The sequence below is a fragment of the Drosophila persimilis genome, unplaced genomic scaffold (genome assembly GCF_003286085.1).
Source record: "Drosophila persimilis strain 14011-0111.01,24,50 unplaced genomic scaffold, DperRS2 tig00000663-arrow-arrow-pilon, whole genome shotgun sequence".
NCBI lineage: Eukaryota > Metazoa > Arthropoda > Insecta > Diptera > Drosophilidae > Drosophila > Drosophila persimilis.
The window spans coordinates 1,814,498-1,833,790 of record NW_020825331.1 but is presented as its reverse complement, the minus strand read 5'-3'; the positions used below and the strand labels follow the sequence as shown (position 1 = coordinate 1,833,790).

The following is a 19,293-nucleotide window of genomic DNA, read 5'->3' as shown; positions in this document are numbered from 1 at the left end:
TAAATTATGTTACTTCTTATTCGTCTTCGATTTTGTTTGGGAATGCCACTCAATATATTGATGTTTTTGCCAAAAATATCACGATATAAATATATTTGATTTTGAAAAATATATCGATATATTGATATTTTGATATATTTTTGACAACCCTACTTATTTTTATGTAATGTCACTTTGTTGTCGTTTGTTACAAGCAAGAAAAAAAATCGGGCTAGAAACCAAAAAACCAAAGAACCAACAACACTACAATTCGTGCGCTGTGATGTGATAATCAATTGTAAAGAATTATGAATTGTCATCAGATATTGAGCGGTGCCTGCAATGCAGGTGACCGGTGCTTCGCCATTGGCTCCGTGGAAGGCATACCATTTACAGTAAGAGAGAATAGTCCAAGTGTCCCCCCTCTCACCAGTAACCGTTCTATTTATCACGCATCATCTTTCCATTGTACAACAATTTCATGCACACACACACAGGCATACAATTGAACACTCGCCCATTTTTGCCCCTAACGCGTTTGACATATTTGCAATTTCCAATTGGAATGAATGCCCGAGACACCGAACCCCTTGGTCGCCACATGAGCATGTCCCGTCCCCCCTTAATGTTTGTTATTTACATATATGTACATGCCTGATGCACACACAGGCACATATGTACCAGTGCCAATGAAATATTAATGCTGTTTTATTGGTTATATATGTACAGTATACTATATGAATGTATATTTTGCCACACTTGGTGGTCAATTAAATCAAATGCAAATGATGAGATAGAGAATATTTTCTGTGTGTAAATTCGATAAAAACAACAAATTGTGTGCGATTGGCTATTCGTGTGTGTGTTCCAGAGTGTGTGTGTGTCTGTCCCAATGCGCGTAAATTGCTTGAGTTGACAAAAAAAAAAAACAGCAGCAGCACAGAGAGAGAAAGAGAGAGCGAGAGACAGGGAGAGTAAAACATCAATATTTTTGCCAAATGTTTGTCGATTGAAATAAAAGTAAACTGCATATTTACATACACTGCCAGGCAATAAATTACATTTAAAGGTCAAGTGCTGGCACACACACAGAAATGAGCCGAATGCGTAGATATACATATATGTAAACATATGCGTGCGCGCGCGTGTGTTCGTTGGTGTGTGTGTGTGTGTACCCTTCGATTGGTCAGGTGGCCTTTGATGATGCCCTAATTTTGCAGCTTGCAGCGTTTCACCACCTCCCACACACACATACACACACACACTCTGCTCGCCCACGACATAGGGCATTCCCCCTCTTCCAGTTGCATATGCACACTTTCCAGGGAATAAGCCTTTGGTATCCCTCTTCATCGCAAACTAATGCAAAATATGCTACTATCATGAGAGCCATCTCTGGGTATACCTTACCTTAAACTCCCTCTCTCTCCCGCCTGCATTGGGCACCCTCTCTCCTGTTAAGGAAATCGTCTGACGTGACGTCTTCTCCAATAAGCAATTGAAAAAAAAAATAATAAACGGCCATAAAAAATATTGGTATGGTCGTGAGCACGCATTTAAAATGTGATTTGGGGTTTTTCTATACCCTGGCAAGAGGTATTTCAGATCTCAGACAAAAAGGCATCGATCAGTGAAAAATCCATCGCTACGCGAAGTCTATCTGTGTGCCATAGGATCGATTGACATCTTCCTAGGGTATCACCGAAGTTTTCCGATATGTGATAATTTATCGTTTCTCTTTACGATCACATTTCGATAGGTTCTAGACGCAGATATCGAAGAGCCACCAATGTCTGTGGGTGGGGACGGGACGGCACTGCATAGACGCTATATATATGTATATATATATATATATATAGACATGTATATATTGTGTATATATTTGCCCAGACGGAAAACAGAAACATAATTAACTGTGGCGCATTCTAATGATCGGAACATCTGCCGCGTGCCTGTCCCTGGGACCTATTTACACACATATTACGAGTATTATATTTATTCTCTTCTCTGTAATCAGCTTCGCCTCCTCCTCTGATGTTGACATTACTATGCCTCTCTGTCCCACACACGTATTGCCATCATTTTAGTTTCAGTTTTATTTTATTTATAATTTTTGTAAGATATTCAAATGATAGTGGCGCCACCTGTATGCCATAGTATGCCACAAGTCCACAGAAAAAGGTAGAAAAGAATAGCAAGGAAAAAGGGGGAAGGCATAGAAGAGGAGCTGGCGACAGATAATCGATCAAAATCGGTAATCGATAGGATCCAAAAAACCTGTCACGTTCGACGTCAGATCCGTTCGTCTCGCTACTACGAGTTCGAGTCCTTTCCGAGCGAGTACCATACACGCTGTCCTACCAGCGTGAGCAGAGCACATGAGTAACGGACAACCAAGTAAAGGAGACAAGACAAGAATAAGACACATAAAAGTAGAAAACATGTAGCCATTAATCGATAGAGGACATCTTCGAATCTGAGGCGCATCTAGAAATATTCGTAGGGCAAAATTTTAAGGTACCATTTCTGATGAAGATCCAGAACAGTGGAACTATAAAATAGCTACTGAATCATCATAAATACGAATCATTCTGATTGAAGAGAGCGCGACAGAGAGAGAGGGTTTACTGAAATTATAGAATCAGGAGTTTTGGGGGAAAACTCCGACTTAAGAGCTCTCTTGCCGATTTGTTGGAATTCCGTTTTTTAAACGATAATGAGCATATCAGCGACAGCTTGGCAAATAAATCAAACACCACACACACACACACACACACAAACTATTTCTATGGAGTAGCTATAACCTAGTACCAGGTAAACCCCCCGGTAACCCTTGTGGTGGCTGGTCTCTTGTCAACCAAAACCCAACCGTATGACGATGATAAGCCCGCCCCTTATGCAGTGGTCGGTTATCACATCCCACACACAATGATATAGAAATTTAAAGATAACGAGCTACTACGAAATATATGTACTATATAACCGATCTTTTGTTTTCCTTTCCTTTTCCATGTGTGTGGTTTTTCTTTTTTTGCAGGCCTACGCCGCCGGCTGCAATGTAGTCATCCTCGCAAGCACCTTCGAGCGTGTCCAGATCATACCGGGCGCCAGTCATGGCTATGTGAAGATATCCGCCCTCGACTGCAGCACCGATACCGGCAAAATAGCGGCTGCCTACGAGAATAAGATATGCATTTTTGAGCCCACGCCGGTGATTGAGTCCAGCAAGCATAATACCCATTTCCTAGACTACAGGTGAGATTCTATAAATTGTAAACTGTAACGAGTGGAAAAATGGAATGCAAATTCGTTGAAAGCCTCCGTGAAAATGTCCCCTAAGTGAACAGATACATTCGTTATAAATAAAAACGGAATAGAATGCAGGAACGAAAGCTGTATTTGCTGTTTGAATTTCTCCATAATCAAACCGATATAAAATATTGATGAGTGCCTTTTAGAATGTTTCAGTAGATAATACGCCTTTGCTACGAGAGCCACTCGTTCGATTAAAGACGAGAAGTTACCCAAAGGCGAACAGACACGTTCGTAACAAACAAATTCAGACATAAATGGGGGAAAAAAGGCAGGTTTCAATGCATTTAAATGTATTATAGCCTCATATCTAAATCGGGAAATTATAAGCCTTAGAATAGAGACATAGATGATCCAGAGATCAAGACGAAGTCAATGGAAGGACAATTGAAGACTGTGTACGATTGAAGGCGAGAGTAGACTCAGTCTGGCATAGTATCCGAATCAGAATCCCTTTAAAAAGGGTCACAAAATAATCCTCTAGTCCACCGCGCGAGGGGCCTTTTGGGAGCAAGGAAGCTCGACTTTCAGGGGATACCTATCCTTTGAATATTATTAACTCGAAAATAGAAAGTACCCCGCCTTGAAACAGTTTTTTTTTGGTTATCTTTCATCCACGGGCATATCCTATAGATGGGTGCAAACGGGCTCCTTTACCAGCCACTCGAGTGTGGTGACCCTCTCGTGGAATCTGGAGGGCACACGCCTACTCACCGGCGGCACCAACATACAGCTCTGGAAGAGCAAATCGCCCACACACCAGCAGGAGGAGGAGCATACGGGTAGGTCGAGCGAATAGCAAAGCAAAGCAAGACTAATCGAATCGAATCGAAATGCCTTCAATTTTCGTAGGTGTAAAATTCGAGATTGGCGAGAGCAAAGAGGTGAAGCAATCGAACCAGGCCGAGGATGTGTCCACGTGGGAGAACATCTGGTCCTGCCAGACGGCCATACCCATTTACCATATGGCATTTAGTCCCGATGGTACACTGTTCGCCACCTGCGGCCGCAACGATCGTCTGGTGAAGATCTGGTACGAGAACAAGCAGGTGCTCTTCCCCGCCAAAGGCACCACCCGGCACACGGATGACCTGAGCAGCAACGCCAGCGGAGGAGGAGCGGGCGCAGGAGGAGGATCGGGTGGCGTGAGCGCCGCCATTGGAGAACTTAACTTCACGTACGTGTACATTGCCCATCCGCGGGCCGTCTCGAACATTGTGTGGCGCAAGACGAGCAAGTACATGCCCAAGGGATCGGTGGCCAACATGCTGGTGACCTCCTGCCTGGACAACATCTGCCGCATCTGGATCGAGACGGTGCTCCCCGACGACGGGCTGGTCAATATGACCCAGTTCGATCCGCAGAATTCGCAGAATCCCAAGTTCCGGACGCACCGGCACAAGCATCGGTTTATGCAGCGACTGAAGCACATGAAGACCTGCTTTCACATACGGCGCCACATGAAGGCGGGGGCACACGCCGCCCCGGGAGGGCCTGGTGGCATCCTGCCGCCGGCCCACATGGGCGCTGGAGCAATGGGCGGGGCCATGGGCTCGTCGCCGGCTAGCTTCAGCAATTATCTGGGGCCCATACCGTCGCTGCCGTCGTCGTGCAGCGTTCACGACTTCCACTCGTATGGCTTTCATGGCTCGGGCGTTACGCCCGGCATGCACTTCCATCTGGCGGCCTCCATCAACGCAGAGACGGACATACCGCTGGTGCCATCGATGCAGACATCGGACCCGGCCAACCAGAACGTCTTCATCCTGCACTGGCTGAACAACAAGGAGATGCATTTCACACTCCAGGCAGAGGCAATACTCCAGGAGCTGACCAAGAAGGTGATCGACGAGGAGAATGGCCATCACGGCCATTACGGACATGGCCATCATCACGGTCACTCTGGAGGCGGCGGAGTGGACCTGCCGGACGATGCACCCGGCGGCACGCACGGCACGCATGCGCACAAGAAGTATCTGCGCTCCTCCAAGTCCGTGTCGGTGGACGACAGCGGCGAGGAGTACAGCAAGTATTCGCAGCATACGGCCGGGACTGGAGCGGGTCTCCATCTGAACTCCATGTCCAACACAACGTCCCAGAACTCGCTGAACAACGAGCAGCATCAGCACCAGCAGCATCCGATCACACAGCTGGTGGATTCGCTGGACAACAAGATCGAGTGCCTGCTGAGGGACTGGCACCAGAGTCCCGATCTGCTGTTTGCCATCCATCCCGTGGATGGGAGCTACCTGATCTGGGTGATCGAGTGGCTGGATGACTACTATCCGGGGTCGTTTCGGCAGGCGCAGGTGTCCTTCTCGACGCGCATTCCGTCGGCCTTTCCGCTGGGCGATGCCATGTCCATGTCCACCACGGTGAGCCTGTTCAACACGGGCAGCCATCCGCTGGCCTTTAGGGACATCGCCAACAATGTGAGGAGCAAGGACGAATTCCACAAGAACGGCCAGGCGGATGATTCGTCGCTGAAGAGCGACCAGCATGCGTTCGAGAAGCACGAGGAGGAGCAGGAGGACAACAACGAGGATGGGGAACAGGATCAGGAGACGGACGACAGTGCAGCGGCCAGCGGAGGCGTTGCCAGCAGCTCCCAGGACTCGGCGGGAGCCAGTGGCAACGGGGTGACCAGTGGCCTGCCCCTGAACGTCTCCCCTTCCGTTTCGATGGTCACGAAGCACTCGAACGGCACCCTGAACCTTTGGCAGCTGACGTTCGCCTTCAAAACGAAATTCACCCAAGTATTAAGCATCGGCCATGTGAGCCGTGCCTCCGGGCACCGTTTCCGGGTCAATGACATCACCTGTCACCCGGTGCTGCCGTTGCTCGTCTCCACATCGCATCACAATCTGCCCGACTCGGAGGCCAAGTCCCCGATGTCGCCGTTTGAGCAGCCCCTGAGTGGGGGAGGTGGCGGTGGCTTCACCATGGGATCCGGTACAGGCGGCGTTGCCAGTCCAGGAGGATCTGCTGGTGCCGCATCGAATGGGAACGGGAACGGCAACGGCAACGACAAGGATGTCTTTACACCCACTGGCTTCTGTTCGGAGTTGATACTGTGGCGCGTGGACTCGGTGGGTCCACTGTGCCATTCGGGCGGCGTCAGCGAGCTGGCGCGCATCAACTCCCCCGAGATATCGGCCTTCAGCAATGTGGCCTGGATACCCACGCTCCTGCCGAGCACCACCCTCGGTAGCTACAGCAATTCCCCCAGCGCCTGCTTTGTGGCCAGCGATGGGGAGAATCTGCGCGTGTATCAGGCGGTGATTGATGCCCGGACCCTGCTGGCGGAGATCTCCTGTTCGGAGAACCTCAACACGCTGCACAAGTCGCACTCGCTCTCGTCGATGATCTCAAATGCCTCCTCCACAATGAAGGCCCAACGATCGGCGCTGCACGACAAGCTGAAGGTCGTCTCCCAGCAGTCGACGGCGCGTCCGGGGTGCATCCTCCAGCTGGACGCCATCTCGGATGCCAAACACGACTGGCAGAACACACAGTTTCTGCATGTGTTTCAGGCCCAGCTGATAACCGGGGGCCAGCGCACCACCGCGTCAGTGGACGCCCAGGATGTGGACGAGCCGCGCTACAATCCCTTCCTCGAGTCGGATATGGACGCCATTGTGGATCTGCAGCGCAATGTCGACTTCGAAGAGCCCTTCTACATTGTAAACATCGAGAAGACGCTGCGGGGCAGCACCATACACATGTGGCGGATCGTCATCAGCTCCAAGCAGCAGAACTCCTTCCTCTCCGAGACGGCCATGTATGTGCCCGACAGCAACCTCACCCAGGAAGAGCCCGAGGACAATCCCAATCCGAATGCGAACCCGAATCCCCGACGGATGTCCCAGGGGGCAGAGACCCTCACGGGTGCCGAGCACTTTGGCTCGCATGTGGAGGCGCCGCACATCTCAATAACCACGAAAAAGGTGTGCACTCAGGAGCTGCCGCTACCCGAGGGCGTGGATGTGATACATGCCTCCCCGGCAGCGGGCCACTTGAGCAGCTCCAGCATTTATCCGGCCTGCTTTGCCCCCTACATCATTGTGACGGCCTGCTCGGACTCGGTGTCGCGTTTTTGGAAGTGCGAACCCATCGAGAATCCCTCCGCAGAGGAAACTGGCAATGGGAATGGGAATGGCGATGCCTATCACTGGTCCGAGTGGAAAATGTTTAGCCGCATCCAGCAGTCGGCGATTGAGATACCGGGCCAGCCGCTGAACATCAGTGCCGCCTACAGCGGGCGCATTGCGTGCGCCTACAAGTACGGCAAGAGCTTCACGCGACCCAACAAGGGGGACCCCGATTCGCGGTACGTGAACCTCTGCGTGGCCATCTACGAGTGCGAGAGCTCGGGCGGCAGCGAATGGGTGCTGGAGGACACCATACACCTGAAGAACGTCCACCTGCCGAGGATCAACATTGGCCACGGCATCGACTTGAGCTACCTGCACGACAGCCGACTGCTGGCCAAGAAGCAGCGCCTCAACCAGGTGCTGCACACGTTCCAGGCCCACGACGACAGTCGATCGCCGAGGAGTGGCGAGACCACACCAGAGCTGGCCGTCAGCGTGAATCGCCAGCCCTCGGTGGCCGCCTCGGGGCTCCTGACCGTGCCCAGCTTCAGTACGCTGCAATCGTTGAGGAAGAGCATCGCCGAGAACGGCAACACCTGTCCGCTCACACAGAAGCATCTGGTGCAGCTCGATTGGGTGTCCAAGGAGGATGGCTCGCACATCCTGACAGTGGCCGTCGGCAGCAAGATCCTGCTGTACACGCCCGTCAGCTCGGACATTGCTCAGGCGAACATCAAGGCCATGAAGGAGTCGCGCTCCGTGAACCGCCCCATCCTGCGGAAGGCCTCCTCTCTGGCACAGCCCAATTTCGTGGATGAGATCCGATGGATGAAGCTGCGACAGATCGATCTACAAACGGCGGATGGACTGCCGCCGCTGCCCATGCAGATATCGTGGGTGCGCGACGGCATTCTGGTGGTGGCCATGGACTCGGAAATGCATGTGTACTCGCAGTGGAAGCCGCACTACACCTCCCACATGGTGGGTGGTGCGAACGGCGGCAGCGAGGACGTGCCCGACACGCGCAACCTGCGCGACGAGGACCTGCGAAGTCTGGCCAACGAATCGACGCAGCTGAGGCTCAAGAACGTGGCCTCCATGCCGCTGATCAGCAAAGTGAGCACCGCCAATCTGCAGCTGCTGTCGCACGACAAGAAGCGGCGTCTGGGTAACACCAGCATGGCCAATATGAACGGAGGCGGCGCCGTGGCCACAACCGTGGGCAGTGCCCCCAACGATCGGGACAGTGGCAGCGATGACTACCTGACGGACTTTGGCCTGTTCCAGGCCTCGCGGATCGCCTGCCCGGTGCTGCCGCAGTACCATCCCAAGCAGCTGATGGAGCTCCTGAACTGCGGCAAGATACGCTGGGTCAAGGCCATACTGGCCCATTTGGTGCGCTGCATGAGCGGCGGCTCGAGTGGCGACCAGCACGGCGCCACCCAGGACGAGGACGGGTATGCCCGACAGCGCAGCTGGTCCCGCTCTCGCACCCTCAGCATCAGCTACAATGCGGCGGACAACAACAACATTCAGGCGGAGCATCGGGGCAGCACCACCCAGATCCCCGAGGAACTGATGCTCGACTATGCGGAGATCAACTCGATTCCGCCGCTGCCCTTGTGGGTGCTGCTGAACGCGGACAGGGAGACGCCCGGCGGCCAGGGGGGCGCCAGCAACGCGGAGAACGACAAGGACTACGATGAGCTCTTCGACATGCACAACTCGGAGGACAATCTCGACGAGCTGCTGTCGGAGGGGGAGCAGGGCAAGCGGCACGAGCGACGGCTCTCGCTGCCCGAGAAGCAGTCCATCTCGCACTTTGGGCCGCGCCAGGGGCAGCTTCTGTCGCGCCTGCTCACGCACACACATCTGCCGGGGCTCTCGTCGCTGGACCAGATGCATCTGCTGGCCCTCGCCGATACGGTGGCCACCTGCAACACGGACTTCTCGGACAAGTTTGCCGCCGACATGGGCAAGAACACCGCAAACGTGCCCAAGGAGGGCGCCACAGCCACGGAATCGCTAGACGATTGCGGTCTGCGTTTCCTTTTGGCCATGAAACACTTTACGTATCTGCTGCGCTGCCTGCCGCTGCAGCAGCGGGCCCAGTTCCAGCGCCAGGGCGTGGGCACCTCGAACATTGTGTGGGCCTACCACTCGGAGAGCGAGGAGGAGCTGCTCAACCTGATACCCAGCTACACGAAGGGCGACCTGCGCTGGGCCACGCTGCGGGACCTGGGCATGGGCTATTGGCTGAAGAACATCAACACTCTGCGGCGTTGCGTGGAGCGGCTGGCCAAGTGCGCCTACCAGCAGAAGCAGGACCCCCTGGATGCGGCCATCTACTACCTGGCCATGAAGAAGAAGTCCCTGGTGTGGGGCCTCTTCCGGTCGATGCGGGACGAGAAGATGACCGCCTTCTTTGGCAACAATTTCGCCGAGGATCGCTGGCGCAAGGCCGCCCTGAAGAATGCCTTTGTGCTGCTGGGGAAGCAGCGGTTCGAGCATGCGGTGGCCTTCTTCCTGCTGGCCAACTCCCTCAACGACGCCATCGAGGTGTGCATGAACAAGCTGGAGGACTTTCAGCTGGCGCTCATCATCGCCCGACTGTACGAGGGCGATGCCGAGGGCTGTTACTACCACAAGCTGCTGCACGAGCACATCCTGGGCACCGACCCGGAGACGGGACGTTGCGACATACCGCGCGCCCATCCGGACCCGTTCCTGCGCTCGATGACCTACTGGACCCTGAAGAAGTACCAGGAGAGCCTCAACACCCTGCTCTTGACGGGCGGCGTGGGAAGTCTGCACAGCAGCTACCGGGAGGAGGATCTCCTCCGGCCCGAGCCGCAGGCCACCAACCCGAATGTCTTCAACTTCTACATCTATCTGCGCACGCATCCGCTGCTGATACGGCAGAACATTGCGCTGTCCGCGCAGGAGAAACGCATCGCCCATGTCGTGCTGTCGGGCTTCAACTACGAGACAGCCGGCGCGGGAGCGGGCTCGGGCGGAGCCGCCTGCGACAAACAGCTGCAGCTGGAGGACTCCATCACGCCCATTGAACGGCAACTGTACTTCACCACCGCCCACGGGCATTTCAAGAGCGGCTGCCCGGCCCTGGCCCTCGAGGTGCTCAACAAACTGCCGCTGAAGATCAGCGAGGATCCATCCTCATCGGGCAGCAGCATGGCCGGCAGCCAGGCGGCGGCTACGAGCCAGCAGATCAACAAAGAGGAGCTCATCAATTCGGGGATCATGGATCAGTGGGGAGCGGCCACAGCCACAGCCACGGCGGATGCCTTCGATTGGGGTGCACCTGCGGCAGGAAACGAAGCAGAGGCCAAGTTCGAGATCAAATGGGATGACGACGATGCCGATCCCATAGATGATGACGATCCCGAGATGGCCACACCACAGCCCCCCATGGGAGCGGAAGATGCTGTTGCTGCTGCTGCTGCTGCTGTGGGACGATCCACGGGCGATGGCCACAAAATGGACATCATGGCGCAGCAGCTAAAGTTCGTGGCCTGCCTGAAGATCCTCATGGAGGAGCTCTCGACCCTGGCCACCGGCTTCGAGGTGGATGGCGGCCAGCTGCGCTACCAGCTGTACATGTGGCTGGAGCGGGAGGTGGAGGCCCTCAAGCAGCTGTGCAACTACTGCAGCTCCGAGCAGCAGCAGGCGAGCGACGGCAGTGGCGGCGATGCGGATGCCAAGGATGACAAGGAAATGAATGCCAGCATCTGTCCGAGCACGGAGCGGCCCACGCTCCACGAAATCCTCATGCAGGACAAGCAGGACTTCGAGGCCAAGGTCCTGCGGGCGGCCAAGCGCAAGCGCTGGCTCAAGGCCAACGAGACGCTGCTGCGTACCCTTCTCAGCTACTGCTCGCTCCACGGAGCCAGCGGCGGGGGCCTCGCCTCTGTGCGGATGGAGCTGGTGCTGCTGCTGCAGGAGCTGCAGCAGGAGAAGACCCAACAGCAGCTGCTCAGTCCGCTGCCATTCCCCACCACCCTGCCGCTGCTGAGCGCCTGCGTGGCAGGCAACAAGACGGTGATTGCCGATCCCATTAAATACCTGCAGTCGCAGACGGTGGACATGCTGCAGACCATCATCAAGGTGGTGCCGTTCCCCGGCATCGAGACGAGCGCCCTCAGCGAGATCTTCGTGCTGCGCGACCTCGCGGTGGCCCTCTCCTCGTGCATCTACCAGTCGCTCTGCGACTCGGAGAGCTTTGTGGTCAACAATTCGGCCTTCAACGGCTACCCCAGTCCAGGCATGGAGAACATTGCGAAGATCAACTCCTCGTTCGAGTGCTCGTATCTGGTGGGCAGCCGGAATGCGTACGGACGGAGGCGCAAGTACTCGACGGACGAGCCGGCGGGCATCTGTACGACGCCCTCCAAGTGGCCGGGTGTCACCAATCTCCGGGCGTTGCTTGCCCGCGAGAAGGATGAGGATGTGCCCAAGCTGAATGTCCTGCTGCTGGAGTCCTTTGTCTCCACATACATGGCGCTGTTCATCTACTCGCTGTGCACCTGCGACAGTCGGCTGCTGTACCGTTTGAGCGGCCAGAGCTTCAACAATGACACCTGGTCGACGCTCTTTGGCGGCGGCATGAAGAAGCTGCTGATCAAGCCGGCCTCGGGTCAGGCCCAGAGCCTGCCAGCGGCAGCGGCAGCGGCAGCAGGAGCAGCCGGCCCCACTTCGGATGATCCGACAGCCGATGAGAACAGCGTGTGGAACACCGTGACCTCCATCACGAAGCAGCGCATGAAGCTGAACATGAAGATCCTGGGGAGCTTTAGCCAGAGCAGCACCTCGAACAACATGAAGGAGGACAAGCCCACATACCGGGAGCAGTTCATGCCACCAGAGACATCGATGCTCTCCTATTTCCTGTCCAAACCGCCGCCAGGTACAACGGGTAAGTAGCTCGCGCGACGCCAGGAACTCCATCATTAAATTGGGGGGCGGGGAATCCTCTTACAGAGTGCGATGATTACGACACAGATGACTCGCACGAGTCGGAGAACGAGGAGGAAGAGGAGGACGACGACGATGTGAATGTGAGTCGGACCCAACTGAAAGCCAAAGACAATACGGAGCACACCAATCCCACATCGTACTCGTGGAGCATACTCCGTTTGGCCCTCATCAAGATCACCACCCACAAGATCCAGGAACTGGTGAAGGTGGCAGGAATCGAGCTGCAGGGTAGTTGTACCACCATCCATCCACATGGTGGAGCAGCCACTCAGAGCACCGATCACTAATCCACTATCTGTTCGTAGATCTGCCCGTGATCAGTCCCCTGTCGCACGAGGTGCTGCGCACTCTCAATCGCTGGCAGGAGTTCGCCTTGAGCGACCTGATCGCCCGGGGACCCCCAACACGGCAGTATATACCTGGCTGTTATGCGGAGAGCGGCATCAATGGGCTGGCCATCCACAAGTATCGATCGCTGCTGAACAAGGACAACACACCGTTTGTGTCCGGTTCCTCGGCGGGACCCATACGGCGACTGTGGAATTTCCTGGTGCGCCAGGAGCCCGCCCAGGAGGTTTTCATCAAGAGCATCTTTGGCAAGAACATGGAGGGGCATCATCATCATGGCCACACGCGCGGCTCCCAGCCCGACAACGAGACGGATGAAGGTGTGTGTCTCATGCCCCCCCCCAACCATGTGCTATAACTCCTACATCCTTCGTGTCTATCCTGCAGGTCAATCGCATTCAACCAGCGAGAATACCGACCACATACGCATCATACACAAGGATCACGAATCGATATTGTCCTTCTGCTTGAAGAACAATAGCTCCTCTATGATCGCGTTCTCCAATCCGCGCGAGATCCAGGAGTTCGACATCTCCCTGCTGCTGGAGTCGCCCAATTGGTACGAGGATGAGTGCGACTACGATATGATGAATCTGTCCAAGGATGCGGACACCAATAGTTCCGCCTTCCTCATCATTCAATCGCAAGAGCAGTACGTACTCCCCACTGGCCTTTGGGGGCTCCCATTTTACCATTTTACTTTACCCTGCTCTCTGCAGGAATCAATTTGGAAGCAACAGTAATCCAAATGAAAGCAATAGCAGTACACAAAGCGCCTCGCAGTCGGGACGTGGCACGTCCATGGTGAGTGGAGTGGAAGCACAGCACGAGCTGGCACTGGAACTGGCCATAATCGGACACTTTTGTTGCAGGTGCAGCGCCACAAGGTGGACAATGTTAAGCGTATGAGTGCTCATCCATTGATGCCCCTCTATCTGACCGGCGGACAGGATGGTTCAGTGCAGATCTGGGAGTGGGGCCACCAGCAGCCCGTTTGCTCGCCACGTACCTCTGGCACCTTTGCGAAAGTGACCCGCTGTCGCTTCTCCGAGCAGGGCAATAAGTTCGGCATCGGCGATGGTGATGGCAACCTGAGCCTCTGGCAGGCGGGCATCGCCTCACAGAATAATCGTTCGTTTATTGTGAGTAGAATCCCAACCCATTCATGACACCATTATGATGCAATTTCCTCTCTCTCCACAGAGCTATCAGTGCCACAATAAGACGCTTTCCGATTTTGTATTCCTTGGCTCTTGCAGTCTACTGGCCAGCGGTGGGTTGCCTGATTTCTGACTGCCTTCCAGAAGCGCTCTTCTATATTAATGCATTTCTCTTTTAGCTGGTCAAAGTTCCGAGAACAAAAACATTAACATTTGGGACACTTTGCTGCCCCACAAAAAGTCGTGTGTGTCAGGTAAATAACCATCGAGGATTAAATAAACCGCATATCGTTATACTTGCACTATTTTGCACAGCATTCACCTGTCACGATCAGGGCTCGTCCTGTCTGGTGTTTGCGCCACAGCATCAAGTGCTCATCTCGTGCGGCAAACGCGGCGATGTATGCGTCTTCGATGTGAGACAGCGCACGCTGCGACATCGTTATCAGGTATGGGATCGCATCCTTGGAGAGACGTGAAACCTTTCCCGGAATGGTATTCAAATGTTTCGTATTTTCAGGCGCACGATAGCACCATCAAGTGCATTGCTTTGGATCCCCATGAGGAGTTCTTTGTCACTGGCTCCATTGAGGGTGACATTAAGGTACAGAAAGGCTTTCCATAATCAATACCCAATAGCCAATAATTGCAATATTCTTTCTGTTTCAGATATGGGACATGAATCAGTTCATGCTGATCAATACGTTCCCCCATGAGCATGCCAAGAATGGTTTCTTCAAGCATACCGGCCAGGGTGTCAGCCAGGTGACTGTCGATCCCTTTGGGCGACTGTTCTCGTGTGGGTCCGATGGTTGCATGAAGGTCCGCCTGCTGGTCGAGAAGGATAATATTGTGCACTCTGTGTATTGAAAACAACTACAAACAAACAAAACTACATATATGTATTCTATGCGTGTTCTATATGTATTTGTGTATATCTCGTGTACATTTCTACTGCGCTCCTACGCTCCTATTTGTGTGTGACTTTTGTCCGTATCCAGCATCTAGTATCCAGTATCCGTTCCCGTTCCCGTTTCCGTGCTCTCGCGTCTCTTGTTAGTCACCTGTTAGTGTGTGCGCGCCTCCTGATGAGTGTCCTATTTGTTGTATTCTTTGTTAAAACGTTGATTATATGCTAAAACTATGATTGTATTTGAATTTTTTCCTACACATGTATGTATATTATTATTATAACTATAACTATTATTATTATTATTATTATTATTGTATTCCATATATATTTTTTTTTCTGTTTTGTCTATTTAAAATCTAAACAAAAAAAAAAAAACTTGTTTGACGAATTTTATGCAAATTCGTTTCAATGTTCGATGAGTATTTCCTAAACAGACTATAAACTATACAGATATACACTATATACGATATATATATATATATACATATATATGCATATATGTGTATATATTATACATCTATTATATTATATGCTTTAAATCAATTATTAATTATTATTATATACGATATACAAGACATTCGACAGTATGGTAATTGATATGCTTACGAATATATATTACGATCTATGTATGTCTCTATTTGTGTTGAGCTTTGTGCAAAATTTGTCTGTTGTTGAAAATCAATCAAGATATACTATACTATATATATATATATATATATATATGTATGTATATGTATGTATACCTAAAACAAAACTAAATGAATTAACTTAAAAAGTAAATAAAGTGCAAATTAAATACAATAAATACTTTGATTCTTTTGTTAAATGATGGCACTCGTTCTAATACGATTATTAAAGTAGTTTTTCAAATAATTTATTCAAGATCTTACGATTTGGGTACCCCTGCTTTGGGAATCTGAGCTGCCGATTCAAGACTTTCGTTCATGTAAAACCAATTTAAAAACTGGCAATGGAATTGCATTGATTGCTTTAAGAATAGGTTGTATGTTGAACCATGTGATGCATTGGCCTCCATCCCACCCCTGAGCGTTTCTGGCTGTACCCCAAACCCTATCCGATCTATCATCAATCAGGTCTCTGTATCTTCCTTTGACTATTGTCTCTGTGAGACTGGCACGATGCTCTACTTTGGAAGACTGAAGGAACATTAAGGGTTCGGAGTGACCCATAGATGCAGCATTACCAGTTCAAGTAATCGAAAAGCAGAACAGCTGTCCAATGCTTGAAGGATTCCTACAAACCATCCAAACTAATGAGTGCACCTTGCTCTAATGGATGCAGAACTTTAGTTTACGAAAGTGTGGAAGTGTAATGTAAGCTTCCTAAGACTGGGCTTCAATCAATAACCTACCAATTACAATATAAAGAAAAAACTATAGATCTTTTCTAGTGAACTCAAAGGTGGGTTCCCCTTCCATGAAGTTACCAAAACAAACCACTGCGATGTTTCGATCTGATCTCTTAATTAAACTGATTCTCTGAAGGTTTGTATTCGTTCCAGATGGTCATCAAAGAAGCATTTATATGATATATATATATATATATATGTGTATTTATATAGTCAGATCTTCAGGAATTTTATAATATGATAATGATTTACCTGGTCTCCGACAGGATGTTACAATTATGATAGCCACAACAGCAGCCACGCACCCACGCACCCACCCACCATACATATATGCAAATATTGTGCGAGTAGATATTAACGCGTATATATTTATAAGCGGATGGATCATTGAGTTTCATTTCATTTCCGTTTGCCATTGAAAAGTGTTTTTCTTATTTCGTTTTTATTATTTTTGTTTCTGTGTTTGGTTTTTTTGTTGTTGTTGTTTTTTTTTTCTTTGTTAGACAATCAAACAAATTAGACGCTATGCCTTATATGGGCCTTTAATAATAAAACTAGGCAAAAAACAAAAAAAAAAAGAAGAGAATTTATAAAAGACAGAGGGAGGAGAGAATAGATATAGAAACAAGATGGAAGATGGTAGCCAAAAGGGGAATTATTATGTATCCAATGGGGCATCGGCATCAGTTGAAGATGAAGTATAATATCATTTATATATTATATATATATTATAGTTTCAATATGTATGTATATAGTATATATGGTATATAGAGTAGGGTAAGGGGTAAATATAAAAGTTAAAACTGAAAATGAAAACTGAAACCATGTCGTCAAAGGGAGTGGGGCCCGGACATCTGCTTATCTAGCCGGAACATGTGATCGTCGTCGTTGTGGCATCGGTTGGGGGGAGGGCATCGTATTGGCATCGCTGGGTTCGGTTCGTATCGATTCATGACCTCGGGGGCTTAATTAGCTTGCTGGTGGGTGGAGGCAATTTGCAGAAGCCAGCCGCATCGAATACGGGCAACAGTTCGCGCACACGCCCCGGTATCGAGCCATCGAGCATTCTTAAACAAAAAGATATACACAGACAGACACAGATGAATGATCTTTCTAGGCGGTGGATCGGTGGATCGGTGGATACGTAGACCGAGACCTACCTCCGTTTGTAGTCAATCCTGGCGCCCTTCAGTGAGATATTGGCCTCAGTGGGAAAGAACGTGGCATCGTAGAAGTTGAGCCCATTCTGCAGCAGGACATTGTATTCGTCCATCGAGGCCAGAGTGATGCGTATGACGGCCGGCGGTAGCTCTCGGCGCTCTGGGCGCTCGGCCTTATCGATGGCATCGCCCACAACAGAACCGCTCAAGCCGCCCAGGATCTTCGATCCGCCTGCAAGGTAGATTGTGATTGGGAAAGGATTTCGTATGGGAATCGAATAGAATGGAATGGAGGAGTGGGGTGAATTTTGATCGAATGCGTTTTCGAGTTTGTTATTTTGTTACCAATTTTGGAGAGTACATTACTTCGGAGGGCAGCAGCTCTGCGTAGGGTCTGCTCACCTTCCGCACTCTTCTCGGCACTGGCGGCGGCAGTGGCCGCGGCGGAGGAGGCATTGGCGTTGACATTGCTGCTGCTGCTGCTGCTGCTGGAGGGGCTCGAGTAGATGTGCAGGCGCACCACCTCGACAACCGAATCGAACTTGTACATGGCATGACGGACATCCTCAACGGGCAGGTCCTCGGGCACATCCAGCACATAGAGTGTGAAGGTCTTGCGCGGCCGACATGGTATGGCAATCTAGAGATTGGGGTAAGGAAACGGTTCGGCTTCAGGCTTAGCATTACTTATTGCTTAATCGATTGTTCAGGCAAAGATGGGGACTCTAATTTCGACACTCATAATTCGATTATTCGAGATTATTTCCCATTCTCCAACCCATCAATACTCACGCTGCGCGAAAACGATTGCTGCAAAAATGTTGGAAATGGAAAATTTGCATTTTTCACTTGTCTGATGGAGATGGATGGGAGGGGTTTGGGGGTGTTCTTTGGGGGAATGCATATGGAGAGAGATGGGTGTGTGGGTGGTTGGATGGTGCGCGCTCACCTTGCGATAGAAGCGCGCTCCGGTGACCTTGTGGAAGCCCTTCTTGAACACCGCCTGGTAGTCATCTGGATGTGAGAATTTAAATAGAATTCCTGTAGCGGTTTTCGTCAGGCTGAAGCATCCCTTGAAGCTCATCTTCTCACAGATGAGGGCAGCCCGTTCCATGGATAGTTCATAGGAGGGTGTCAGTAGAAAGGCGCCTGTAAGTACGATGGGGTTTTAGTTGCAATCGTCGGGTTAGTCGGGTTACATGCGCTAGGGTTACATGGGATGGCTAGGGATTATGTTATTGTCACTAAACAGATGAACAGTCAGTTCATCGCATGCAGGACACTCAACACACAACAGAAAACAAAAATAATAATAGATAATAAAGAATAGATCGTTCCAAAACGGGAAATCCACCTTTGGTTAGAAAATTATCTGGCGATGAGACCTCCGAGTCGGAATCATCCTCCCGCTTGTCGGCCCATTTCGGCTCCGAGGAGAGCTTGTGGGCGGCCATTTTGGTAACGATGCCCGTAGGACGCGGCCGTGCGTACTCATTCTTTTCGCACTCCAAGTCCGATGTGTTCCCGATGTTCCCAAAAGACATATTGCAGACCGACTACGATTCCGATTACAATTACGATTACGATTACGATAGCGACAGGGCAGTCGGGCAACAGCGACAGGCAACAGACGACAGACGACAAACGACAGACGGTTATTTGGAGGCAACTGAAATGTTGAAACGCTTTCCAAGCGCTTTTATATGCTTCGATGGTTCCGCCGCCGGATCTTGACTCGCATCGCATCTTTGGCTTCTAGGTTTGGGCTTCGATCAGCGAAATGAAAGTCCCACACACACACACGCAGCCATGTGGATGGGTTATGCGATCACATCGGATGTGTCGTCTCTCAAATTGGAAGTTGGTCTTACAATTAGACGAACGACAGAACACATTATTGTCTGTTATTGATCCTCTCTCTCTCTGGCTTGGCGGGAGGAGTGGGCGTACGGTGCGATGCGAT

General features: G+C 51.3%; 2 protein-coding genes across 3 annotated transcripts; one reads left to right on the top strand and one right to left on the bottom strand.

The window, feature by feature from the left end:
* The first annotated feature begins 247 nt into the window (after positions 1 to 247).
* LOC6603080 (dmX-like protein 2) lies at positions 248 to 15,046 on the top strand. Its single transcript, XM_026991339.1, has 14 exons — positions 248 to 374; positions 3,017 to 3,234; positions 3,925 to 4,073; positions 4,144 to 12,318; positions 12,384 to 12,608; positions 12,686 to 13,048; positions 13,116 to 13,380; positions 13,448 to 13,532; positions 13,601 to 13,870; positions 13,932 to 14,001; positions 14,068 to 14,142; positions 14,204 to 14,337; positions 14,409 to 14,492; positions 14,558 to 15,046. Exons 1-14 carry the CDS (start codon positions 288 to 290, stop codon positions 14,756 to 14,758), a joined length of 10,401 nt encoding a protein of 3,466 aa, XP_026847140.1. The 5' UTR covers positions 248 to 287; the 3' UTR covers positions 14,759 to 15,046.
* Positions 15,047 to 16,806: 1,760 nt separating this feature from the next.
* On the bottom strand, positions 16,807 to 18,965 carry LOC6603081. 2 transcript variants are annotated; one of them, XM_026991346.1, is made up of 6 exons: positions 18,685 to 18,965; positions 18,280 to 18,479; positions 18,123 to 18,140; positions 17,733 to 17,970; positions 17,331 to 17,562; positions 16,807 to 17,237 (listed from the first exon to the last, which is right to left on the bottom strand). In XM_026991346.1, exons 1-6 carry the CDS (start codon positions 18,872 to 18,874, stop codon positions 17,120 to 17,122), a joined length of 996 nt encoding a protein of 331 aa, XP_026847147.1. In that variant the 5' UTR covers positions 18,875 to 18,965; the 3' UTR covers positions 16,807 to 17,119. The 2 variants fall into 2 exon arrangements, with proteins under 2 accessions (XP_026847147.1, XP_026847146.1); XM_026991345.1 differs by lacking the exon at positions 18,123 to 18,140 and having other exon boundaries at positions 16,808 to 17,237; positions 17,697 to 17,970.
* Positions 18,966 to 19,293: the final 328 nt, after the last annotated feature.

Excerpts from the sequence above, each read along its gene's own strand:
- LOC6603081 (XM_026991345.1), bottom strand. The coding sequence starts at position 18,874 with ATGTCTTTTGGGAACATCGGGAACACATCGGACTTGGAGTGCGAAAAG. Across the intron at positions 17,563-17,696 it reads CAGAGCTGCTGCCCTCCGAA|GCGGATCGAAGATCCTGGGC; the intron begins GTAATGTACTCT and ends TCTACCTTGCAG. Across the intron at positions 17,238-17,330 it reads AGGATTGACTACAAACGGAG|AATGCTCGATGGCTCGATAC; the intron begins GTAGGTCTCGGT and ends TTTTTGTTTAAG.
- LOC6603080 (XM_026991339.1), top strand. The coding sequence starts at position 288 with ATGAATTGTCATCAGATATTGAGCGGTGCCTGCAATGCAGGTGACCGG. Across the intron at positions 375-3,016 it reads TGGAAGGCATACCATTTACA|GCCTACGCCGCCGGCTGCAA; the intron begins GTAAGAGAGAAT and ends CTTTTTTTGCAG. Across the intron at positions 13,049-13,115 it reads CGACAACGAGACGGATGAAG|GTCAATCGCATTCAACCAGC; the intron begins GTGTGTGTCTCA and ends TCTATCCTGCAG.